The 27,275-nt window shown below is 36.5% G+C and overlaps 1 protein-coding gene across 2 annotated transcripts in view; it reads left to right on the top strand.

The window, feature by feature from the left end:
* Positions 1-27,275, top strand: part of LOC119695314 (macrophage mannose receptor 1-like) — a 33,014-nt gene that overhangs the window by 4,603 nt on the left and 1,136 nt on the right. The window contains exons 4-29 of one of the 2 annotated variants that reach the window (XM_038123561.1): positions 1,334-1,492; positions 2,306-2,419; positions 3,542-3,688; positions 4,642-4,815; positions 5,366-5,523; positions 5,949-6,059; positions 7,253-7,368; positions 7,808-7,956; positions 9,714-9,913; positions 10,188-10,315; positions 10,926-11,013; positions 11,594-11,729; positions 13,843-13,881; positions 13,988-14,151; positions 15,226-15,293; positions 15,704-15,804; positions 16,546-16,688; positions 17,805-17,910; positions 18,724-18,920; positions 20,415-20,517; positions 21,176-21,408; positions 22,544-22,709; positions 24,079-24,231; positions 25,643-25,759; positions 26,020-26,187; positions 26,978-27,013. In XM_038123561.1, the coding sequence (XP_037979489.1) occupies positions 1,334-1,492; positions 2,306-2,419; positions 3,542-3,688; positions 4,642-4,815; positions 5,366-5,523; positions 5,949-6,059; positions 7,253-7,368; positions 7,808-7,956; positions 9,714-9,913; positions 10,188-10,315; positions 10,926-11,013; positions 11,594-11,729; positions 13,843-13,881; positions 13,988-14,151; positions 15,226-15,293; positions 15,704-15,804; positions 16,546-16,688; positions 17,805-17,910; positions 18,724-18,920; positions 20,415-20,517; positions 21,176-21,408; positions 22,544-22,709; positions 24,079-24,231; positions 25,643-25,759; positions 26,020-26,187; positions 26,978-27,013 (3,474 nt within the window). Of the gene's footprint in view, positions 1-1,333; positions 1,493-2,305; positions 2,420-3,541; positions 3,689-4,632; positions 4,816-5,365; positions 5,524-5,948; positions 6,060-7,252; positions 7,369-7,807; positions 7,957-9,713; positions 9,914-10,187; positions 10,316-10,925; positions 11,014-11,593; positions 11,730-13,842; positions 13,882-13,987; positions 14,152-15,225; positions 15,294-15,703; positions 15,805-16,545; positions 16,689-17,804; positions 17,911-18,723; positions 18,921-20,414; positions 20,518-21,175; positions 21,409-22,543; positions 22,710-24,078; positions 24,232-25,642; positions 25,760-26,019; positions 26,188-26,977; positions 27,014-27,275 lie in introns of both variants that reach the window. The other variant, XM_038123551.1, reaches the window with a different exon arrangement.

The raw sequence follows: 27,275 nt of genomic DNA, 5'->3' as shown, positions 1-27,275 counted from the left end.
GTGCAGGATAAAGAACACCAAAATACATGTTCATGAACATATTAAAAATGCTGCTTCTAATCTAAGTTGTCAATTCAATACCACAATACCACAGAACCAGAATTACAATTTGTCATTTTGATAGGAGGATTGCAATGGTAAACCAAGTTCAACTCACTCTCAACCACCACCAACCACCATCATCCTGACTGATTTGATGAAAATTATTCTCTAGTGCAATATTGCAAGCAGTAGCTTCAAAAATCCCATGACATCCTCATTATATAAACTAGAAAATATGAAGTATTTGGCATTCTAAAACTGTTGGGACATTATCACTAATAAGTGAGTCTACAGTTGAAAAAGAATGTTAAAAATGTCTGGATTGACAATAAAGAAACAGAATAAGAAATAGAAAACATTTCCTCTAACAAACCATTCAAGAAATTTAATGGGTTTTTTCTCAATAAAAGAGAAATTTAGGGCAAGTTGTAATCACAGCTTATTTTAGTACTTGCCCAGGGAACAGTTATGCTAACAGTGAGTTCTCAGATGACAATTTCAACATTCTGGTTATCTAAAACCCATGCAGACCACAAGTACAACCTCAATTCCCTCAGCTGCTCCTGACAGGGCCCTTCACCAGCTCTCTTGCCCTCCTCTGGAGATGCACCAGCACCTCAAGGTCTTTATTGTAGTCAGGACTGAGCTGAGTATTTGGGGTGTGGCCCCAGCAGTGCAGAGTCAGAGGGGCAATCACGGCCCTGTTCCTGCTGGCCACACTGTTACTGATACAGGCCAAGGTGCTGTTGGCCTTCTTGGCCACCTGGGCACTCTCTGGCTCATGTTTGGCTGATTATCAACCAGCATCCCCGAGTCCATTTCCACTGGACAGCTCTCCAACTGCTCTTCCCCAAGCCTATAGCATTGGAAATGTGATTAGTCATGGCATAATTCCACAAGAAAGGTTTCATTACTGCAAGTGTTTGTATTTCTGTTGTGTTCCAGCCAAGAATAAACTTAGGCATAGCCTATGAGCTTCTGAACAGGTTCTCAGGGTAGGCAATGATCAAGATACAGTTTTGACTTATTGGCCTCTTTACAATATTCTTTTTCTTTTGGAGATTATAAAATTTGAAGGGGAAAGTGCAAATAAAGGATGAAAGGCTTATCACTGGTAATGTCAATGACACACTCTCTTTTCTTAACAAAGATCAAGAGAACTTGTGGGTCTGAGCCTTAATTGCTCCAAAATGTTATTTCACAAATAAGCATGCAGTTAAATTTTGCCATAACCCTTTGTGTAAAATGTTTATTACAAACTCAGGTACTAAATCACCTTTCTCTCAAACAGACATTGACAGGTTTTGGAGTACAGATCCTTTGACAGGAACCTACTATCAGATAAACCACCAGTCAGCTCTCACATGGCACCAAGCAAGGAAGAGCTGTCAGCAACAGAATGCAGAATTATTAAGTGTCACGGAGATACATGAACAAATATATCTAAGAGGTGAACTAATAAGCAAGGTTCAGTAAAAACTCTTTTGAAAGGTTTTTTGACTGATTACAAATGTTTCAATGCTTTAATGACATTACAGTGAATAGTTGATGTAAGAAAATGGTATCTTCACTAATCAGAAATAACACGATTGCAGTACATTAAGCTTTTTATCCGTGGAACTTCAGTAAGTTGTGGAATTACTATTTGACATTATTCATATTATTATTATTATTATTATTTTATTAAAAAAAACCCTAAGGATTTCCCAGCTCAATAAGCAAAAGTTAGCTCAAGTTCAGAAAACACCAGAAAAATCCCAGAAAAGGGAATTAAAAGAAGAACCATTTAGCCATTACATGGCAATTGCATTATATGACATGTTCTATGATTATATTGTGTAAATAAATCAGTATTCTTCATGTATATCTAATGAAGTAGTTGTTTTGAAATACAATCCAAATTTTATACAGATTATAGGTTTATGCACACCTATATGAGGGTCCTATATCAATTGCACCTCAAGCAAGAAAACTTATTAACAATATTAATAATAGAAATTCAATCTTTCAATTTTCAAAGCTTATTGTTTATCTATAACTGTAGAATAACATAAAGTTCAGATAAACTAATATGTAAAATAACCTTTTTCAATTCTCTACCCTCTATCTACAGAAAAAAAACCTGAGTTTATTACCAGTGAACATGAATTTTGTACTGAGTTTACCAATCACTAGGCATACTTTTACTATCTTCTTCTAAACTTTAGAAATGCTGAGTTTTCCCAGCAAATCTCATTAGAATTCAATTATTTTGGTTATCTAGATTTGATTGACAGCAAGAGATCCTCTCTCTGGATTGGGCTTAACAGTCTGAATCTCAACAGTGGCTGGCAGTGGAGTGGTGGCTTTCCCTTCAGATACTTTAACTGGGCACCAGGTAGTAATCTTTTTAAACATTTTTTGGAATTATAATCTGAGAATCATGCTTTTCTTCACTAGATATAACTCACAGAATTTCAAGCAGATGACCTAAATAACCTCATCTCCTATCAGAGGCAGATAAAGTAGAACACCCCACTTGAGCTGCATTGTACTGGGAATGCCTTCAAGTCAGCGAAATCCTCTGTGTCTCTACAACTTTCACAGGGTTATCAGACCCTGCATCCTGCACGGACTCAGCTGCCAGTGAGCATTGCTCTTGCAAAGCCTTCCTCTTCACTTCTTATGCTTTTTTACTCTTCTCCTTTCATTCAAGAGTTCATGGCATTGACAGCTTATCTTTGAAAGTCAATTATTGTCATGGCAACAGCTGGTTGCTGCAAATTCTGAATAAATTCAGGCATAGTCCAACTTTTGGCCTTCCCAAGACTCAGAGGTGCCACTTGCTTTTACCTGGCACAGAAGATGAAGGGAAAGCCCAGAGCTGCTGAGTCTGGTGGAAGATTTTCTACCTTCTGTTGAGCTGGTCCAACTCCAAGCTTTGCAGGGCCGAGAGGTCGGCTCTCAGGTCACTCAGGCCACAGCCCCAGGGCTCCTGCACCCCACGCAATGGCTGGGGTCATGAGCTAATCCACACAGTTCCAGTTCACTGCTGGATTAAATTGTAACTTTTGTGGGGAGAGGGGGAAAAAAGTAATTCATCACACTGTGGGCCTCTCTGAGAAGAAAACACTGACCATTCCACAGGGATAGAGGTCCTCTGGAAAAACTCCAGGGGTGTTGGTGGAAGAGGCAGGCAGAGGAGAGACCGCAATTGTAAGGGAATGTCAGGACGTTCTGCGGGCTGCAAGGAGCAAATCTGCATTCAAATTGCAAAGGGACATGCAGAAAGGACCAGTATTCTGTAACCAAATGTGTGAATTATGCAATAAGCATCAAAAGAAATATTTTGATGGGTACTTCTAAATTACATTTCATTATCTCTGGCAGAAAAATAATTGTAGGAGTGAAATAATGAGCCCATAATTGACACATGAAAAGGTGATCAGTAAATTGCTCTTTTAGCTACTGACATAAACCCTGTGCTACATAAAAATAATTTGTTTTTTATCCCATGAAGGAAGCCCTGAGCCTGAGTCTGAAAAACTCTGTGCAGTATTAAACCCTAGAAGAGATGCTAAATGGGAAAACCAGCCATGTAAACTGAAACTTGGCTATATCTGTAAAAAGGAAAAATCTAGAAAGGATCCTTTAATTCTTCCATCAGGTATGTCAAGCAAATAAAAAACCTTTTGATAAAGGCATAATTTGTGTCACTAAAGTTGAATTTAATGGCTATTTAAAATAAAAAGAAAAAGCAAGCAATGAGATTTGGTTTTCTGCTGTGATGACAGGTACAGAACATAGCATATTGTTATTTCTTTACAAAATATATTTAAATACTGAAAATGTTCCTGGAGCCCACTAAGCACACAAGTATTTTTTAGTATATGTTATTATTCACAATTCCAGAGGCACTGGGTTAAGCCATAGAGTTTCATGAAAGTATCGTGGTCTGCATGGACGTGAAAATAAAGTTAGAGGTGCTTCGCTCTTCCTGCAGTGAATTCTAGTGGAAACACTGAGGTTTGTCACAGAAGGCTTGGGAAATGGCATCAGTAGGCTCAGATCAAATTCTTGATGGAAAATAGGTGGCAATCTTTTTAGATTGCCATAAATATTTCTAAAATTTTGATATAGAAAGATGGCAGAAAGGAGCTTCCTTTGGACCACTTTTCTACTATACTTCTCTCTGGTTTATTTAGTGAGAGTTGGCATGGAAAGCCATGTGTGCAGAGAATTACTTGTGCTGCAGTAATAATACCTTTATGAAATATAAAAAACATAATCGGGTGGGGTATATTGTTGGAAAATGCTGCATATGAAATTCCAAAATATTCCTCTGGCCAGTGAATACTTCACTCTAGTGAAGCTCAGTAACAACTGGCTCCAGTCTTTTCCTCTTTTGTTTAAATGCAGTTTGCTTTCTGTAAATGTACCACAAGCAACAACATATGGGATAAAACACATGTGAGGAATGAAGTACTGCTTATTTGTTACCTCCTCCTTTTCATTCTAATTTGTTAATTAGCTAAATTTCAAATGTAATTGCATTTATTCTAGACTTCAATTTGCACCATTTAAAAACTTCTAATATTTATTGATTTTGAGGGAATGTAGAGTCTGTTAAATGCCCAGAAGCATGGTTGCCCTATGGAGGTCACTGTTTCATGGTTCATAGAGAGCCCAAAGAATGGAGAGAAGCTCTAATCTCCTGCAATGAAAGCAGTGGTGACCTGGCCAGTATCCACAACCCTGAGGAGCATGGCTTCATACTGTCTCAGCTTGGCTACAGTGAGTACTTCTGCAGGGCAGTGTTTGGTACAAACAGAGAACTGTACTACTAGGAATCTTACAGGATTTAAATAAAATAATTATTTCTTGCTTTTTATGAATACTTATAGGGAAAGCCACAGATATATATATAGGTTAGAAAAATGTGAAAGCCAAAAACCCACAAGAGGAGTCATTATGGTCTTTTCATTTTCATTTTAATTCTTTTCATTTTGATTTTCATTTGTTTTTCACCGCATGAAATCACTTGAAGGAAATAGCAGCTCTAGTCACTGCAGCATTTGAGTGAATTATCTGCATCAGACACCTTGTAGCTGTAGATACAGTAATGTACTTTACTGATAAATCTGACGAATCTAATTTCCTGCTGGTATCTCATTTTTAACTTCTTGAAAGAAGAATGAGAACTGCATTTTAAAATAAACTCCTCTGTCTTTTAATACAGATGAATTTGCATTGCAACATTGCAATTTCAGCTCATCTCCATAAAATCTTGCTCCTATGGGCTGTTTCAACTCAGGTAATAACACAAATGAATTCCTGTCCTTAGGAGCTGTGGATGAGCTGTGGATTGGCCTGAATGACCTCAGAACTCAAATGTACTTTGAGTGGAGTGATGGGACTCCTGTGACATATACCAAGTGGTTGCCTGGAGAACCAACCCATGAAGTCACTGGCCAAGAAGACTGTGTCATTATGGCAGGAAAGGTGAATAATTCCACAGGAATCATACAGTGATTCCTGCACCATACTGCACCATTTGACTTTTGGCTATATTTCTAGGGAGATTTTTTTATGCAACTTAGCACAGTTGCTAAGTTGCATAGAATCAAAGAATGTTACCTTTATTCACTCAGACATATGGTTGTTCTAAATTAAATTTAAAATGAAATCTCATAAAAATAGAAAATGTTCATATCTGATTGTGAGGCTACATTGCATGCCAAGTAAACCTTAACAGCATGGCCGTGCCACTTAGCTTAAGGTAACCTCACCTCCAAGCTCAAATACCTGGAATCCACTAAAAAGTACAGCTATTCACATTGAAACAGTATTTTGAAAAGAATGATAATGTTTCTAAAGTAAAAAAGTTCTGCCTCACTGCTTTTCACCTCTTCCCAAACTGCAACTAGGATGGGTACTGGGCAGACAGTGCCTGTGACAGGAAGCTAGGCTACATCTGCAGAAGAGAGCCACTACAGGGAGTTTCTCAAACAGCAAAGACTGATCCTGCCTGTCTGAAGGTAAGAAGAAAGTGTAACCAAGAATTTGGTTAGCAAAATTTCACAAGCTCCTCTTGACATTGAAATGATTCTCTTTTCTTTTCTTTTCTTTTCTTTTCTTTTCTTTTCTTTTCTTTTCTTTTCTTTTCTTTTCTTTTCTTTTCTTTTCTTTTCTTTTCTTTTCTTTTCTTTTCTTTTCTTTTCTTTTTTCTTTTCCTTTCCAACAAGTGTTATTCCAGAACAAATGCTGGGTAATAATTTTCACTACATTCCCATATAAGGAATATAAGTCAAACCTACTACCTCTCAGAACTGTCTGTGAAAGGTGTTAAAGCCAATTCTGTGGTTGTCTGCTATTTGTTATATTGTTCTGCAGCCATCTGTGGTTATTGAACATGTAGTAGGGACTGGTAACAATACTGGACTATGCAGCATGATGTAAGATGATGATAAATCTCACTACTGAAGCCAAATCAAAACAATAAAATCCTTTTTACAAGTGAATTTGTTTCCAGCAAGTAATTGTATCCTGTCTTTTTTCCCATTTTTTCCCTCTTTATACTTTCCTCTTTACTCCTATTCTATATTTAGTAACCTTTCCCACAAGCCCATATGGGGAACAGAGCTAAGCCTCATTGTGCTCAATGGAGTTAAGCAGCAGCCAAACACTGAACACAGAGTTTATTCACCTTTCTTGGGTGCAGCAATCAAATATTGAGATGGTATAAAACGGAAAGTGACTTGGAATTCATCTGTAATTTTGAGGATTTTGCTCTTCAGTGGTTTCTATGTTACCTCTTCAGTCAGACTTTTTAGGTGATCTGATGTATTAAATCAATTAATTAGTCAATTTACTGTTCCTTTAGCCTCGAAAACATAGGAAACTTGAGTCAGCATCTCAACTATGATACAGACTACTCTTTTTTTGTTTTGAGCAAAGAATAACTTTATTCATCTCTGTGTCCCTCTGAACTTTTTACCAGTAAAAATTTATCCATTAATTTAAAAAAAGTGAGACTCATAGGCATTAAATATTTTCTTTCTGCACTGTTTGCTAAGCTAAATTTCCATTGGTACACTGGAATTAAGATTTATACATAATCATGTTAAGTTATATTAAAAATATGTTGGCTTATGTGTATTCATTGAAATTGAAAAAGTGCTAAAACATGTGTTGTTTTTAATTGCAAGTTTATTTCATGTGTTCTTGACAGGGTTGGCAAAGATATGGTTTTTACTGCTATCTGGTTGGACATACCTCTGTAACATTTTCAGAAGCCAAGAAAACCTGTGAAAGGAGCAGTGGTTATTTAACAAGTATAGCAGACAGGTATGAAAAGAGTTTAAAAATTGTATATCTGATGAAATAAGACTGGAATTTTAAAAGAGTTGAGAACTTTTTGAAAAAAAAAACAAAAAACAACCAAAAACAAAACCAAACCAAAAACCCAGAATATCCTTTTTCTGAAGAAAAAAAAATGAATAAACACAATATGGCTTTTCTTACTAAAAACAATTTACACATCAATGTTTTTTAGTACTTAACTTCGAAAGAACAAACAACAGCAACTTTGGCTCTGTAAGGAATAGTTTTTCAGCATAGCACAGCTCCACTCCCTATTGCAGCTGGGACCCAGTTAAACAATATATTCCCCATAAGGGGAAATTTAATGGAGAATCTATTCATTCTAGCTGTGTGAAGTTTGGATGCTGAGGAGTGGGAGATGGAAGGAAAGCTAAGCTTTATCCCATCACTTCTGTCATTTCAGATATGAGCAAGCCTACCTGACCAGCCTCATTGGTCTGAGCTCTGAGAAGTATTTTTGGATTGGTCTCTCAGACATGGAAGAGCAAGGGATTTTCAAGTGGGTGACTGGTGAAGGTGTTCTGTACACAAACTGGAATGCAGCAATGCCTGGTACTCTACTGATGCCAAATGTTTTTGCCTTTTTTTTTTTTAATATATTCTCTGTATTCTTTACACATATATTTGTAGCTTATTATGGTATTAGCAGCTAGTCCCAATGCTTTTCCCTATCTTTTCCCTAGCCAGAAGGACAAAACATATTCCAGAGCTTCAAGCCCCAGGGGACACAAGGCCCATATCCTATCTTGCTTTTTTTTTTCTGGGAACTAAGGCCAAAAAATAGCACTTCAAGATATATTTTCATAAACAAAGTTTAATTTCCATCTGAGGGGGGAGGATGTTGATAAATCTATGGGCCCAGATGGGACCCATCCCAGGGTGGTCAGGGAGCTGGCAGATGAGCTTGTGAAGCCACTCTCCATCATGTACCAACAGTCTTGTCTCACTGGCAAGGTTCCAGATGACTGGCACTCAGTGCCATGGTTTAGTTGAGGTGTCAGTGAACAGGTTGGACTCAATAATCTTGAAGGTCTGTTCCAACCTATTGATTCTGTGATTCTGTGTTTTAGAGAGGGTTGAACTGAGGGAAATTACCTCAGCTCTTATGTGTCTTATTGGTGATTTTTGTCAATTATGCTAATTTGCTAAATTTATGAAACTGTAGTCACCCTGTGGTGGGGTGGGAATTTTGTGGGCATTTTCCATATCTGCCCCTGGATGCCTCCAATAAAGACCACCCTTTATATTACTTCCTATATAATATTATCTCAAAAGTGTGTTTCATTTCTAGGTTCTTTAAGGCATCACTACCACTGGATTGAATCTAAGCTACCACAGAACTCTCTGTGTTCCCTAATTCTAAACTGTCTTCCAATTTTGTTAAATCCATGATGACACATACGAACATTCTGCCTTTGACACAGAAGTGTCTTTGATACACACATTTGCCACCAGTGAGGCTGCAAATCAAATCCTGGGTTCAGTTTTGGGTCCCTCACTATGAGAAAAATATGGAGATGCTGCAGCATGTCCAGAGAAGGTCAACAAATCTGGTGAAGGGTCTGGAACATGAGTCCAACAAGGAGTGGCTGAGGGAGCTGGGCTTGTTTAGCATGAAGGAAAAGAGGCTCAGAGGAAACTTTCTACAACTGCCTGAAAGGATGTGGTAATGAGATGGAGATCAGGCTCTTCTCCCAAGTAACAAGTAATAAGGGAAGAGGAAATGGCCTCAAGCTGCATCAGGAGAGCTTTAGACTGGATACCAGGAAATGTTTCTTCACAGAAGGGATGCTCAGGCCTTGGAATGGGCTGCCCAGGGAAGTGGTTGAGTTACCATCCCTGGATATATTTACAAGATGTGAAGATGTGTAGATGTGGCACTGATGGTTTATTGGTGGACCTGTGTTAATTGGCTGGACTCTTCAACCTTACAGATATTTTCCAACCTAAATTATGCTATGATTTTCTATGATGCCATGAAAATATTTATTTTCTGATTCCTCATTGTTTCCGACAGCAAAATCAAATTGAGCAGCAAGGATGAAATCCCTTCCAGCCTTAGCAATGGGCTGCCAAAGCCTTGCCACAAGTGGGAGAGGAAAGAGGCAGGCAAGGAGTTGTTCATGCACTCAAAGGGAAGGGACGATGATGAAGGACTTGCTGGTTTCCTCTTTTCACGAAGCTCCTCCTCTGAGTGGACACTACACTTAATATTTCAAATAGTCTTTTGTAAATTAATTACGTGAGCCATAAAAATGTCAAAAGAGCCACTTTAAAAAACATTTCAACTTTCTTTTTATCTCGTAAAGGGAAGGAAGCTGGTTGTGTTGCCCTTAGGACTGGAAATGCAGCTGGACTATGGGACATTCAGAGCTGTGAAGTAAAGGCAAAATTTCTCTGCAAAAAATTAGCTGAAAAAGTCACTGTTCCTGCTGCTTCTGAAACAGTTTCTGATTCCAAATGTCCCTTGGGTTGGGATACAAGCAATAGCACTAATTCCTGCTTCAGAGTAAGTATTGTCTTTTGCCATAATCCTACCTGGGAAATAGGAGAGCACCAAATAGATAGGCAATCTAAACTTCACAGAATGGCACAATGTAGCAAGCTTTTACACAACTGTTCAAATATCACTGCTGCCTTCACTCTATCAGTGATAAGTAAGGTCATCCAGTTACTTTTGAATCCATATTGTAATGGAAGGCTTACTTATTTTTCTTATGCAAGGCGGCCAGCAGATTTATGTTTAGCACACTGAAAACACAGTGTTCTACCTGCATCTACAGGGTTTTGTGAGAGAAGAAGACCAAAAGAAAACATGGTTTGAAGCCCGAGATTTCTGCAGAGAAATAGGAGGCGACCTGGCTGCCATTAGGAATGAAGAAGAGCAAACAGTGATAGAAAACTTAATAAAGTAAGCAAGCAAACAGTCTAATAATTGATATTTTGGTGTAAAAACACATGATACAGTAATAAATAATGGTACTGGTGTTTTGCTCCTGAGATAATTATTTTAAAATCTATCAGGTTTTCACCGTGACAATAAGAAAAGTAACTGAGAAAATGTCACATATGAGTAATGTTTTCAAAGAACTTTTGGAGCTCCTAAAATGTGTCATAATGTGCAAACATTTTAAATTCAGATAAAAACCAACCCAACAACAGAATTTATTGAATGCTTCTACACCGACCCTATTCTAAGTTTGCTTAGTGAATAATTTTGAAACCAAATTTTGTCTTCTAGTAGCCTGAACATTTTATTTCTGAGAAAAAAACACTATAATCACAACATCAATGCAGAAAAATACCATGTGGGGTTCTCAATACAACCATTTGCAAAGCAGGAAATTTTAAGATGTGAACTCCCATTCCAATGGGAGTTTGCTGACCAACAGTACATTTTACTTTTAAAATTTCTGCATTGAAGTGTTCAATAAATGTCAGAGTTATTGTCCCACACTTTTAAAATTGAGCAGAGCTAACAACATATATCCTCTTCCACTGTACATTTTTTCATACTCTAGAAAGAAATCCCCATCATTTCAGCCTTTCTGGATAGGTTTGCAGTGTTTGGATCCTGATGGTGGACTTTCCTGGAGTGATGGTTCTCCGGTGAGTGTTTCACCACGCCAGTTTCCTTCTGTTCTGACATTTTTTCTGTTGCAAAAGTCTCCATGACTGGTGTGTATAAAAGGTGTATAAGAATTTCCAAAAGTGCTTATTTTGCAACTGGGTAACTCTGAATCATTATTCTTCATAGTGGATTGGAAAAAAAACAAAAGAGGCCAATAAGCCCTGAGGTTATACCATCACAAAAGAGATAAAAGACAAAAGACTACTTTCAGCTACAGAAATTATTATCCAAGTCACAAATACAGGAGAAAGGTCTCTCCTGATTTTTGTTAGTCTCTGGTGATAAATTGCCAGAGACTTTTTCCTGTTTTTTTATTTATAATGTCATTTGAGTCCAGTTTTTGTGGGACTGCTGCAGTCTGTTAGATACAGTCTGCATAAACTTTCTTTCCTCTTGCAGAGTGTTTGTAATTGCTTTAGTAGCTCATGTTGGCTTCACAGCCAGAGGAGGAGGAAAAGGAGTAGTTGGAAACTTTTGCTCTACTTCTCATTCCTTGCAGAGTACAGTTTTTTCTCCTGTAGATTAAAATAAAATAAAACAGATGTGTTTTCTCTGTAGGTGAATTACAAAGCAAGAGACTATTTTTATGATACTGCATTTCAAGATTGTGGAGCAATCAGTGAAAACCCTTCCTTGTCATGGATTAAGGAGCACTGTGAATACAGTCATAACTGGATTTGTGAAATAAAGAAAGGTAGGTTCCTTTTTACTCTAAACTCACCTTTGGAAGAAATTCAAGTTGAATCTATTCTATCATAACAGGAAACTCTACAAGTTACATACTGGTAGAAAGTTTTGTTTATTTCACAGGAATTTTACACAGAGAAAAGTAGGTCAAGACCTTTGGAATACAAGATTTCAGCTGTTAACAATAAACTTTTTTGTTTCATTATAAAAAGTATATTCCATTATAAGCTTTACTAAAGTTACACTTCTTTATGCAATTGTGTAATAATAGGAAATACGACGAAAGTAATCTTAAGAGCTTACCTTGCAGTATTCACTGCTCTGCACAAAAGCAGATTTTTGTCAAAACAGAAATTCTGACTGAGGGAGGAAAAGAGGACTGCAAAGAAATAAAAAGATAAAAAGAAGAAGAAAAATATTGTTTTGAATTTCCATATCCTTTGTGAAGTGAAACTTCACTCCTCTGCTCAAATGTTAGTACACAAGAGCACAGTAGCCACTTACTCTAAATTAAACAACACTACCAGCATTATAGAATCACTCTTTTTGTAAGATGACATGTAAAGACAAGCCTGTAACAACAGGCCTGCTGTAACAAGATTGGTAATGAAAGCTTCAAAATTTAAGACAGTTTCACATCTTCATCACATACTAGTAGAAAAATCTCTACTTCTCTGTTGTTTTGGTTTTTTTTTCTCAGCTATTGTTGGGAAAAATATTCAGTGAAATTAGAGAGGAGTAGCTATGTGTTGGGCTACATATTTTACTCCCCACCATAACAGCAATGTTCCTCTGGTGGCTCCCTGGGCTCCTTCACACCAGTTTCAATTGCTACTTTTCTAAAAAACATAATTTCTGTGCTGCTGAATTATTCAAAACAATTTTCTAACCAAGGCACATCGTCTCAGCTTCTCATACTTATAAAGCAATAATCATAGACCTCTATCTCAGAGAGATGTTGTGAAGATATTTTTCCTGTTAAGTTCCTTTGTGAGTTCTCACCTGCATAATCACCAAGGCTAAGAATCATTAGCAAAGTGTCAACATTAGCTGTTTACTGTTAATTTGTAGCAGCATATGAATGGCAGAAATTACAGCCTGAAGAAATTGCCATCATTAGTCAGCAGTGCAGAATGCCATGCTGAAATAGACAGATTGCTTCATACTTCCAGAACAGATATATCAGGGTTTTTTTCTTTTAAATCTTGTAACATTTTCTTTTTAAGGTTGCAACCAATCATACAATAGATTATTTTTAAAAGCTGACATATTTTTTTTTAACCCAAACATATGTTCACATACTTAATAAAATGTAATTACGCATACAGCAACACAAACATTGCAATAAATTCCTGTGGGGAAAAACACAGAACCACAGAATGGGGTGAATGGATCTTAAAGACCATCTAGTTCCAACCCCCAACCTTTGACCAGGTTGCCCAGAGCGCCATTCAGATGGCCTGGAGATTATAAAGGTGACATTTGTTTTACATTTTTATAGTTCTTGGCCTTGCATGTTTAGAGAAACATTTCTGTGATATCACACTCCATGTGATGTTGAAATTTTTTGTTTAAATTATTTTTCAAAAAGTGGTAATGTAATTCTTGTTGAAGCAACTACACAGAAAAAAAGTTTAACTAACAAATAAATACTAATAAAATGTAAATGTAAATAATAAATACAAATTATAAATATATGTAAAAAAGCAAAAATTTGTTTAGTATTTTAATTTCTTGTTCAAATACAACACAACGTCCATAAAGAATTGTGCAAAATCTACCAACCTTGGAGTATTTTTTCTATTTTGTGTTTTTTCAGAAACAAATATTCATTCAGACTAACTTCAGCCATCCAATTTAGGCAATATTCGAGATATTCAAGATGCACCTATTAAAAATCTCCCAAGGCAGAGATGTAGGCCTGTAATGCATCTTTTATTCACCAAGTATCTATTTTTAACTTTGCACCAAAGATAACATATAATTATATTCTGCATTGAATATGTAAAATGTGAAAAGTTAATAGACATTAAAATAATTTCCATTAATTGAACACTTATATTGGCTTGATGTTTGGGAAATATTTTACATAATCTTTTTTTTATCCCATTTCATTATAGGGACACCGTTGAAACCAGAACCTCTGGGCCCTTCTACCAGTAAGCTTCTGTTTATTTTCACTCACCTAAAGGGTGGTGCAATGTAACACCACCAGCTTTGTGTAAGAACTGAGAAGAATGCAGAGATGTCTCGTCTGTGTTGCAGCATATGAAGTCACAGAAGATGGCTGGATTGTAAAAGGAGACAAACAATACTTTTTCAGCTCAGAAAAGACCCCTATGGAGAAAGCTGGAACATTCTGCAGAAACAATCACGGAAATCTTGCTACTATTGGAAATAATAGTGAAAGAAAATTTTTGTGGAAATATGTAAGGGGAGATTTTGTTATGTTATACACTACATGGCTTATATACTCTTTGTACACACCCTCTGCTTGTGAAGTACAGAAGAATGTGCTTGTTGCAGAATATTACCACTTTTACCAAATATTACTACAACTAAAATTTTATTAGGATTAGGTTTAAACAGTCTATGAAAAAATATTTATTCTACTAAGTGAATCCTCACTTTAGAGAAAAAAAACATGTAAAAGAATTTACTGTTTACTAGGATGGGTATATTCTTGTCTATTTTAGTCTGAATGGAGTTCTGAGCAAGTACATAAGGAGCAATAAAGAGGCAGAGTAGGTGTATTCTCAGAAAACTCTCCTTCTGACAGGGTGGTTGCCTCTACTCTCTGAATATCATATACTAGAAGACAGTGTTGCACACAGATCAGGCAGGCAACTGCCAGTGTAGCTGTGATGGTCCTACCTGATGGTCATGCTGCTCTCCAAAACAGCTTTTCAAAGAAAGGCTGGTCCAGGTTAGACTGATCATTCCAACAACCTTTCATGGATCAGTTTTCCTGTACCATGACCGAAGCACAGCAGGGGAATGCTGACAACTTAATAGCATGGATGGTACCTCAAACCTCTGCCATAATCCTGCTTGGTTTGCTAATACCAACCTAGCCACACAATCACCTCTCTGAGCCACACTATTAGATGTTTGCTTTTATTGTGTGGGAAAGGATACAACAGGAGGAGAGCTCAGACAGCTTGAGACACAAGAATTACATAGCTGCTTACAACCAGGAAAGGATCAAAAATTTTATACTTAATGTTTTTCTCATGTCTTCTATGACTTTTTCTTCTTAAATTGAGAACAGAACTTTGAAAGCTTTGATCATACCGGTAATTCAGCCAAAAATAGGAATGTATCAACAAAAATAATAATAAAGCAAAACCATACATTGTATGGTATCTCAGGTGACTGTGCGCAATCATTTAAAGAATATGTATTCATTTCTTTGCTTCCATAGCACAATATTTGCACTTTTTTGTATAAGATGACTAATAAATATTACAAAACACTAATGAAAAATATTTTTTTTTGTTTAGATTTTAAAAAATGGCAAACTGAACTCATATCTCATAGGATTAATCCAGAATGCTGATCAACAGTTCAGGTAGGTAAATAAGCTACAACAAGACCCATAAAGAGCAGTTGTAGGAGTATTGTACTGCCAAAGTTCCTTCTGGAGGAACCACTGCAAAGGAGTTTAATGCAGATTCAGAGAGTGATAAAGCTCGTTGGAATGTGTGCTCTCCCTTGGTTAAACTACACTGTACAATGACAGTTCTAAATGGAACTTTTGTATGCTATGAATATGTCAATAATATCTGTTAAAAATAAAGGTACTTTTGTATTTGACTTGATATGCAGGGATTTCATTATATAAGGTCTTTTAATCCTAATGGAAACTCAATTTACAGAGAGCCTCAGCTGAAATTTTAAAAAAATATTTTTAGTATGTTAAGGAAGATTTTTCTCAACTGTTTCATGGACATTGTCTCAGCAACCACTACTGTTTTTCAGCTGGATGAGTGGAAGCCCAGTGCACTATGCAGCTTGGGCACAGGGTGAGCCCAACTTTGCACAAGCTCAAGAAAATTGTGTGGTTTTAAATAAAAAAGATGGTGAGTTACACAACTATGATTTGTAAAGTAATTTTATGGCTGCTGCTCTTCCAATTTTTGTTTAAAATCTCTTGTCAATTTTCAGCCATTCTTTACCAGAAATTTTGAGAAATATGCATTATAAAGAATAGTTGTTATATCTGAGGTTTCCTTAGGGGCAATATTATCCGTAAAAGTGGAGTCTAAGAAATTGATTTTAATAGGGAATGCAGTGGCAATTTCATCACTGGTGTTTCAACTGCACAAAGAAAATGTCCAATTCAAATCAACAGCAATTATTTTAAAAATCATTATAATTAGATAATAGTGAATTGAAAATATTTCCTAACAATAGAAAGTATTTGAACTTATATAATAATATAATAATAGTTTTATTTTTTAATAATTAGATAATATTTTTAGTAATAAGAGAATTGTTAGCAAAGGAATATAACATATATAGATTTTCACATTCTATAGTGCTTTCACTGATTCAGCATTACTTGACACTTGCATCTTTCAGTGCAATAAAGCTGTTAGGGAGGGTTTCACTGATAGGCCATCTCATCTGGACTCTTCTCCCCCAGTCACAGCAGGACCTAAGTGCCCCTGTATACAGGGACAATGGGAGGTAGAGCTGAGCTAATGCAGGTGATCCCACATTCCCAGGCAGATTACTTCTGAACTTCAGAAACCAGTTCACTTTCCCACAAATTTCAATCTTATTTAGTGTCTTAGTACCTAAACTTTAATTGATTTCAGGCTTGTGGAATGACGTCAACTGTGGTTTTTCCAATGGCTATATCTGTGAGAGGCACAGAAATTTTATAAATGCAACCCTTCCTTCAGCAGTACCTTCAGCTCCTGGAGGATGTCCTGCAGATTGGATTTTATTTAAAAATAAGGTATGATACTTTCATCTAAGCACAATGATATTACTGCTTGGGAAGATACTGAAAGAAATACTAGAGGCCTTTTGTCTCTCAGACATGTTTTGTCAGTTGCATTAAAAAATGAACCCATTGGCTAATTACTGCAAAATGGTGGTTTTACAGATGTTTAATTGCTTTCTTGAGAAGTGGTCACCTGAAGCACATTGGGAAAACTGTTACATTGTATATATGTTTCAAAAAACAGAGGAACTAAATTCATCTGAAAGCCCTGGGCATAGCACAAAATCAGTCATTTGAGATAGAACAAATCAGAAATAAGGCCATTTTTTTCCTAAAAAAGGATTTAATGTAATGCTTGTCTCTTCCCAAAAGGGACAAACTTGATGTGCTTAATAAGTGAGGGTTCTCTTTCCTAATACATGCAGCATTGTTATGAAGGCGCACACAGATATCACACCAAGTGAGTTTCTGCCAGGTTACAGTCATCAAAGCTATTATTTTCCACAAACCTTGCAAGACAATTCTCTGACAGTGCTACTGGCACGACACAGAGCAGAGGGTGAGCTGCAAACATGGAGGGCACATGAGGCACACTGGTAATTATCAGAACTGTTGAGGGTGAATATGTATTGATAATGTGATGGCTGCACAGTTTTTAAGAAATGAGTCACATACTGCCATTAATAAGAGAGCTGTATAGTGAAGAAGGCTGAATAGACACAAGAGTACTCTGACCACAGACACTAGGTCAAAAAGGGTTTTCAGAAAGTTCCAGCAATTCCACACCTGGTCTGGGCTTTTCCTACAGTTAGCACTTTGTCTTTTACTTGTGGTGGTGTATGGCTTCTAGAAATCTCTGGGTTAGTTATAACTTCAGACTTCATTCATGGTTTCATGAATGACTTGGTTTCATGGTTTCATTTCACAACTTTTGTTGTGACTTTCTGAAACCCTTGCAGAAAGACAGAGAGCAAATTTAAAACTTGTAAATGGTTTTGGATCCGGATCCAAGTTAACTGAAAAAACATTTTGGGGGTCTGAATTAGGCTCATTTTACTTAAACTAGTGTAATTCATACCTAAATTCTTTGTCCTATCACTCTAACAGTCTATACTTATCTTTCCCTAGTGTTACAAATTTTTTGGCTCTGGCTATGACTTCTGGAGTACTGCAAGAAGAGTTTGCATGAGCCTTGGAGGAAACTTAGCAAGTATACCTAATGAACAAGTTCAAGGTATAGTACAACAGCCCCTTAGGTAATAGAGAGCCTTTACTCTATATGCAGTGGACATTTCCTGCAAAGAAGGCAAGTGTCAGTATGTAAATATATGCTTTTTATAATTTGTGTATTCAAGTTATGGTTATATGGCCACAGCATGAAATGTTTTTAGTACTGAACAATCTGTTTGGGGCATGCTAGTGATGCTGAGGATTGCTTCTTCATGTTACATGCAAAGCGTCTTACATTATTTATAGGCATGAATTAAGATAGAATTAAAAATCTGGATTTGGCATTTATGGCTTTAGGCACAGAGAAAAAGAAAAGAATACATGGTCTGTTTTTGCCAGAAATAGAATGGGAAATGCTTCTATACCTCTGCCTAAATTCTGCAACTTAATTTAGTATAATGTCAGAGAAAGGCATATTTTCACCTTGCCTGTGTTCCCTGGCTTCCACGTGTGCATGTGTTCCATGTGTTCCAGCTGTACATATTTCCATCAGTCAAGTGGCTCATCCTGACTGCTGAAATAGGTGAACTCTTTAGATATCATGGTGGTCAGACAGGCTTTTTCTCTTCTTTCCTCTTTCCAATCTTGCTTCCCAAATCATTGTTCCCAAATACTTTGAATCTTTGAAATTTTTCATGGGCAAGGGCTTGGCATAATCTTGAAGTAATGAAATCAGTTAAATTTCTGATCAAATATAATTAAAATGTTTTTATAAGACTTCAATTTAAAAAAAACAGTTAAGTATCTGTTTATGAGTTGATGTTTTGACTGATCATGTAACACATTAATTTTCTCCTCTATTGGCTTTTTATTCTAGCTTTTCTCACGTACCATTTGAAGGATGCTTCAAATGATCTTTGGATAGGCTTGAATGATTTGCTCAGTGAACTCAACTTTGTTTGGTCTGATGGAAGTGCTGTCTCATATACAAACTGGGTTAAAGGTTCCCCAAAACTTGTAGAACCTATTTTGTATGACAGTCTGCATCCAGAAGATGGCCTAAATCGGCAACAGGTAAATATTGCTTAGTGTTTACCATCAAGTCTAAATCTGAGGAGCAATACCACTCCCAGTAAGCAGCTCACTTCACTGCAGACCTTGCCCCAGCCTTCTGCATTGGTTGGTCATCTATCTTTACACTGGGACTAGACACAAAACCCTTCAATGTTTGAGTATTCTAGCTATTTCCAAGCACAAAATGGTATTGCTGTAATTTTGTCAAAGTAATTGGCATTATCACAGCAGTGGACAGATTGAATAAAAGACTGGATATATTGAATAAAGTTAGCAAGGTTACTTTCTTTTTCATAGTAAATTGTGAATTTTTCAGAGAATATAAAAGCAACATTAGAATTTTAGAAGTCAACACACAATTACTTTCATTTCTATGAAGGAAGAAGTGGATGCAAGAGGAAAGAGTTCAGCATTTTAACTTTTTCCCTTTTTAAAATTGTAATTGAATTACTAAGGGCCAGTAGATGTTAACTACTTTCTAAGCTCATCAAACCATCTCCACTGCTAGCGCTTAAATGAAACCTCATAGTGCTGTAAATAAAGTAGCATTCTACATAACCATATCAATACAGACTGATTTGCACAGCCGCATTGCCCATCTTCTATTTATTTCTATTTCTTGCTTTCCCAAGACTTGCCCTTCACAATATATCATTCCACTCACTGTCAATTCTCTCACCATTTTTGTATCCATACCTTTAGAGAAGTCAGGGATGTGGGCAACCTAAGCCAATTCCTGTTGCTCTTCCCCATGCATCCATTGGTCGAGGCATGCAGGAAGACACAAATTACACTGCACAAACCATAGCTCCACTGCAGCTCTAATAACACTAGGAAATACCAAGCAGGAAAAAAAAAATGTACAAAGGTACATCCCACTTTTCTCCTTCGCCTTCAAGACACCAACAGCTCTCACCTTCAGAGGATCCTTTCCAAAGGCGCAACAACTACCCCATGGCAGCTTAGCAGAGGAGATTGTTATAAACTTGTAATAAATTTTAGCTTCTTAAGCTGATCTTGAGTAGCTGAAAGAGAAATTCTAAGAACTAGAGCTGATGAGAGCTCTGCCAAGGACTGTAATCTAGGTGATTTTGTCAAGAATCAGCACTATTTATAGCTGTCTTTGCAAGTGAAATACAAAGTACAACCTCTATTTCATTCTTATTCAAAACCTTACTGATAGTCACCCATTAGTTGGGATAGATAATGTGGAAGAAAGTTCTTGAAAATAATAATGTCTTTCAAGTATTTCTCCTGGAAAATAACTAAATGAACAAGAGGGCTGAGCTGAACAGCGTACAACAGGGGAACTGGCCATTACAAGGGAGGTCAGAAAAGACAGAGAAGGATGAATGAGAGGTATTTCTAGAGTAACACACCCTACAACACCAGAACTAAAAAAAAAAAACAAAACCAAAAACCCAACCCAAACCTGAAACTACTCAGTTATAGTACTCTAATAGGCATGTATATTCATTTCCTTACTTCCAACAGTTTGACTGTGTTTCTCTGAAGAGAGGTCCTCCTGATGACACAGGAAAATGGAATAATGAGGAGTGTTTTAAGTACAGAGGGTATATATGCCAGAAGGATAGTGGTGAGTTCTGTACTGTTACTCTTGAAAATGATAACATAAGGATTAAAACAAATTTTCTGGTTTCACATACTTTATTTCAGTTTAGTTTTAGTTTGTTTTATTTTTGTTTTGGCTTTTAGGTAAAGGATGAGTAAAACCTAAGGCCCATCTTGCCTCCCAGTGTTACTTAGCAATGTTTTTGAGAAAACATAGTAGAATATGGCAGAAAAAAAGATTTTATTTTTAAAAGTGTAATTTAATAGATGAAGCCAAAAAATTTTAATTACATATGTTCAAGATGATCTATAGGGCATCAAAACTAATAAGTTTAACATTATCCATAAATACCTGATAGTCATCAAGGTGCAAAGAGTATTTTAAAAGCAGGCAGGAGAGGTGTGTTATTTTTGTATGATGGGGTAAATTTACCTCTGCAATGTAAAATACTGTGCATTTACTGTTTCAAAATTGTCAGAGATTGAAAATACATTTCTTTTATCAGAACTGTTGGTTTGATGTTATATTCAATTATAAACAGCTAAGAAGATGTTCCATTCCATTAGTAATTTTATATTAGGTTTGTAAATAACAAAGACGTTACTCAATTTCTCAAGTCAAATATGTGACTCCAGATTTAACTGCTCATGGGGCTTTTTTTTCCCCCCCCTTTTCCCTACAGATCCTGAACTTTTTAAATCATCAGCAACAGTGCTGGACTTTGCTTTTGACCCTTCTAGTGGGATCAGCTATTCTGTCACCCATTCCAAAACGAATTGGGAGGAAGCACACCAAAACTGCAATAACAATGCCTCAGAACTTGCCAGCATTTTAGACCCATATAGCCAGGCACTGTTGTTCCTGCTTGCAAAGGAATATGGAGAGCCTCTGTGGATTGGTCTTAACAGCAACAGGGTAAGAACAAAGGCATTGCATACACGCAGTCAGGCTGACACAGAACCTGATTTTACTTCATGCTCTCATTGCCCATTGGGATTTCTGCCAGTGTAGTGCTGAAAACAGCATGTTACATCAATGTAACAGCCATTTGCTCTGGAAATCTTCAAATAAGACTCATACAGTAGAGATTTCCTTTAGCACAAGGAAATGTTCCTGTAAAACCAGTATACAACAGCGTAGTGCATTGTTCGGAGTAGCTTAAAGTATCTCAGATATAAATTGTAAAATTTCCTACATTTTGAGTTGATTTTAATCTAAAAGTGATTCCAGGCACAATGTACATCCTGCCCTCCTGCCATGTGTTTATGTACCTCAGTGGTCAGTGACAAGGTATCAGAGGTCACACACGTGTCACCTGACAAGGAACAATTTTTATGTGTGTGTTTATGCTCACACATTTTACTAGAGTGGTCTTATTTATGGTAGCAATAGCAAACTACAGCTGTGAACAGAAACTGGGGTAAATATTAGTAAAAGGAATATTGAGGCTATATCATATGGTACATATTGACCATGGCTGTATTTTTTTAAATTTGAAAATACAACTGGTGTAACTGCTCTCATTAGAAGTTAGAATATTATGGAAAAATGATCCTTTCTGTTTGTGAGATGTCTCCATCAATTGTATGACAGGAGAGGGTGAACATTTGGATGGTAGGTGTGTTTTGACAGGCTACACTCTTCATCATGAATCACAGTCACGACAAATACAACAAAAGCAATGGTGATCAGAGCTGCTCAAGAGCACTCCCACACACTCTCCATACAGATGTTTGGGTGGTCATACCAACAGGATATCTTATCTGACTCCTAGTTTTATGCCTTCTATCATGCCCCCCCTTTTTTTCCCTTCCATTTCTCAATGCTTGAAAAAAATGCTCTGAATTTATGTTAGATATTTGGTAGAGGCATTCACATTTGTGGATGACAGACACTGTACATTTTATCTAGTTAGCATTTACAAGCTAAGAAGAGGCACTAGTAAGCAGATGATTCTACACAGGTTATGTGAGAGTCCTCTTGAGGATCCTGTATAGTAGCTGTGTCACTGTAAGCAAACTCAAAATTACCATATAGATTTTCCTTCCAGACCAATGGCAAGTATCAATGGATTGACAGGTGGAGTTTAGTTTACAGCAAGTGGGCCAGTGGAGAACCAAAGCAGACATTAGCATGTGTCTACCTAGACACTGATGGCACCTGGAAGACAGCTTCTTGCGAGGAAAAATTCTTTTCTGTCTGTAAAAAATCAGATGGTGAGTAACTCCATACATGCATCTTGACTAGAGGCTGTATAGTGCAATAAGACACTGGAAAAATACTTTATTAATATGCCACTATATAGGAAGACAGGATTACCTAACTAGTTCTAAATATTGACATGAATTCTTTCCAAAAGTTAATTGATTCATAGTAATTACCAAAAGCCTAACTACCAAAGGATTGAATATTCACTTTTTTAAACTATTAATCCTATTAGGAAAAGTAATTCACTTGCTATACAATCTGGTTTTATTAGGCATTATAGGATATTCTGTACACAGTTTGGGGTATCAAAGTTTGAAAAGCTTTTCAGTCAGCTTGGGTTTTCAGATCACTGGGTAACAATAATTTAAAGAAAAGATTGGAGTTGGACAAAAGACTAAGAAACCAAAGACTAAGAGAAACCATATTATCAATACTAAATATTAAAAAATGAGCCTTACGGGATGGAATTTAATTTTTCTATGTGTCTGATATGAGTTGGAAAGGGATAACAGACTTAAATACAGCAAGGAGAACCTTCTAATTTTATCAGTACAAAAGTCTTTAATAAATACTCTGGACAGATCAGCAAATCACCATCACTACAGCTTGCTAAGAACAGACAGGACTAATACTGGTCAAAAACAATACATCAGCTTCATGTCACCTGTGAGCAGAAAGATGAGGTAAACAACCCCTTGGAAAGCACAATCTTGCATAATTTATATGGAAATAAGTATAAATATTATTTCAAAATTTAGCTATATTCTTGGATTTTTCAACTTTATGGAGGATCTTGAATCACTAGCAAATTTAAGTCACATAGCAAATTATGTTCTAAGATGTTTTAATAAGAAAAAAAAAACCCTCAAAATTCATATATAATGTCTCTTTTCACTTTATGATTCTGGAAATCTCATTTGAGAGCTAAGTATTCCTTAGGGGAAAGCAACAGACTGTAGAAGACTTACAGGAAGAAAAGGTAATTTGGCATAATATATAATTTACATTCCCTCTGTATTTATCTACCCATACAAAATCTTCTTATTATATCAGTCACCATGGAATGTATTCAGGATGCAGTTTAATAATAAGTCCTGCAAGCTATGCTTAGCTATACCCACACTTTCATTCACAATCACAGTTTCTACTGTGAGGTTTTATAAGGTTTTGATATGGTCAAATCACATTGATAAATAAATATGAGAAAATATTGTCTCAAACAGAAAGTCACAACCATATTCAATCTCTTCTTAGAACAGGCTTCATTTCTTCTAAGATTACAAACCTAACATAGTCATTTAGTTTTGTCATACTAGTATAATGGGAAAAAAACGTTATATAAAATAGCTGGACTCCAACTACCTGATCTCTTTTCAGTAATGGCCCCTACTGAATCCCCACAACTTCCTGGAAAATGCCCTGAATCAAGAGGTCACAAATCTTGGATACCTTTCTCTGGTCACTGCTACTACTTTGAGGCCTCCAAGAAAAGAAGTTGGTCTCAAGCTCACAAGGAATGTGCCCAACTAGGTGAGTGTTTAGTCTTAGAAAGATTGATGATGTAATTAAACACATGAAATAATGGATAACATTGCTAAGCAAACCTCAAATTACTTTAAAACTTCACATTTATTGCTTTTTTGGTTGCTTTTCTGAGCATGCTTTTGCACAATAAATGTAACTTTTGTCAGAGACAGCGGCATCTCATATCTCAAATATCAGGTGAAATACGAGTACCTCAAAAATATTAAAGTCCTATTAGTTTTATGGGAAAAAATAATTAGATAGGGAAATAAACAGTTTTACAGACCCACTAAGGCATAGACTGCAGGACTGGCTTTCTCTTTCCCAAGCAAAAGAGACTCCACATGCAGTGCAATCTGGGAGACATAAAGTCATAGGATAGTTGTGTTTGTTAGTTACAGGGCACAGTTCATTAAGTGGATCTCAGTAGCTGGACAGTAAATGAGATGAAGGATAAGCTTATATGTCATGAAACAGAAAAACACACCCAGCCATGAAGTTCCTGCTCTGGAACAGCCCCATGCTGCCCCCATGGAAAGAAGAGCTGTACCTTCATCAGGGAAGGGAAAAGACACTTTGCTCCACATTTCTGAGAACTGGTGCAATGGAACACATATTTCAGTGTGAGTAAGAATAAGAAACATCCTATACATTTCCAAAGGCACTTCCTCATATATCTGAAAACACTGACTTATAACTGACTAAACAGAAAAAATAGCTTTGTAAAGTCATTTTGCTCTACAGCTGGACAACAACAGAATTCCTGGAGTGGTTTTGTAGAAAGGTCAAACACAAAATTACTACAAAAAGTAAACATTACACTAGTAACCAGGATGAAAGGTTACAATTGGACACTGCTCTGTGTGTTAAATTCCTACACTTTTGCTTGCCTGTTACCCACTGGCCAGGCCAGGAAGGTGACCATTTCCTTGTACTCCCCACATAGCTTTGTGTATTTCCAATGCCAGGGCATATGACAATTATAAATCAACTTCTGGACAACTTCTGGACGGCAACCTCCATCTGCTGACACATCCTACCTAACCTGTTATCATCAGGCACGACCAAAACTGCTGCCCAGCCATCGATGAGGGACAGAGCTGTAGTAGCAAGAAGCATGGTGGTGACTACATCACATGTACCTGTTTCACCTTACTAGCACCACAATCTGGGATGTGGTCAGACCTGTCCAAAAAGTATTACAGGAGAGTAATTGTTCTTCTCTAAAATAGCAAAGACTAAAAAAATACAGAAAATTTCAGAAAATCCACATATTTGTGCAGATTTGCATCCATACAACACACAGTCATGCTCAAAAAAAATAGCATACAAGTAATATAATACCCACAAAAAGACTAGTGAATAATTAACTCTGAGAAATTGACCCACTGTGATATGTTCCTTAATATTTTTTCAGGTGCTGATTTGGTATCGGTAGGAGACTATAGTGAAACAAACTTTCTGGCAGAAACCATTAAGATACTCCATGGAAAATCATTGAACTTTTGGGTAGGACTAAAGAAAAGTGACAGAGGTAATATCTTTCATCACATTACCCTATCAAATGAAATTTCATATTATGTTAAAAAGAAATCAACTTTGTACACTTGCAAGTACATCTATATATATAAATTACACAAAGTTTATTTCAAATTATGCCTAAATGTGCTTAAAATTATATTTGAAACATTTAACTAGCTATTCATGTTATGAATTTTTGTTTTCTCTATTACAACTCATTCTATTTTTCTAGATACATGTATTTTATACATAAATGTTAATTTTTAATATTAGGACAGTGGATATGGACAGATAAATCTGCAATGGATTTTGTCAACTGGCAATTGGGAGAACCATCAAACCAAAGGCTTAAAGACTGTGGAGAACTATGTGCATTGTCTGGCTCCTGGAACGCCAACCTCTGTTCTTTCAAAAAAGGATATATCTGTAAAAAAATCAAAAGTAAGTAGTATTTCTAATATGTTAAGGTTAATAATGTCTAATAATGTATTTTCATTGTACAACACAGAAATATAAAATACTCTAAGTCTGTGTGCAAAACCAATTGACTCTAATGGCTGCCTAAATACTGAGAAGCCCCACATGGCTTCCAACTGCCTTCTCAGAAGGCTGCATCTTCCCTACGTCCTCTAGAACTACGATCTGCACTGTGCAGCCATCATAAATACTTCAGGCCCCTGAGTTTAGGTGAAAGCTAAGCTCAAAAGCAGCACTTTTTCTAATTTCAGCTGAATTTACTCTCAAACAAAATCTTGTTCTGATGAGTGCTAAATTCAGGAAGAGCAATTACCACAGGAACCACATCCACATGGAATGGCTGTCTCTCAGAGAAGGGGCTACAACTATAGAGAATTCTTTTCACCTGAGGTAAAATGCTCATGATGCACTGCTAGCACTCAAGACTTCCTTTCAGGAAACCCCTTAAAATGACTAAGGATACTGTGGGGAGATTCTCAGAAATAAACATATTTGAAAACATTTTTTGAAGTAACAGAAATCTGTCTCGACATGTTGTTTTGGGTATCATGACTGAGGAAATCTGATGCTATTAGGATGAAAGACCAAATCACCCTACTAGAGTTTTACACATGCTTAGCTCCATCCCTCTGGAAGAGTGACTGTCACCAACACATGAATTCAGGGGGAATTGTCAGAAACACTGGTACTTAGGAACTTTGAAATGCCGTTTTTTTTAAGCATTCAGAATAAACATATTTTTTCCTTTCAAAAGCTCCTGAAAACAAAGAAATGTCAACAGAAAATACAGGTAAGCATACTTCCTTTTAAGTAGAATAATAAGAGCATGCTAAAATAAAACAGGAATAGAATTACATAGTTTCACAGTATGTTTTGAGAGTGTTTAAAAATAAAAAGTCCATGAAGTTTTACTCTGTATCTCAATATAGGATATAGAGGTTATCCTGAAGTAAATATTGATTTAGTTTTATGTTTATATTTTTAATATTGGGCTTTGATCAGATTTAATTGTATTTCGTTTGGTATTCATAAAAAAAAAGCACATGTTGAAC

This window comes from Motacilla alba, chromosome 2, assembly GCF_015832195.1.
Source record: "Motacilla alba alba isolate MOTALB_02 chromosome 2, Motacilla_alba_V1.0_pri, whole genome shotgun sequence".
NCBI classification, from domain to species: Eukaryota; Metazoa; Chordata; class Aves; order Passeriformes; family Motacillidae; genus Motacilla; species Motacilla alba.
The sequence above is the reverse complement of the archived record's forward strand: the minus strand, read 5'-3'. Positions and strand labels throughout refer to the sequence as shown.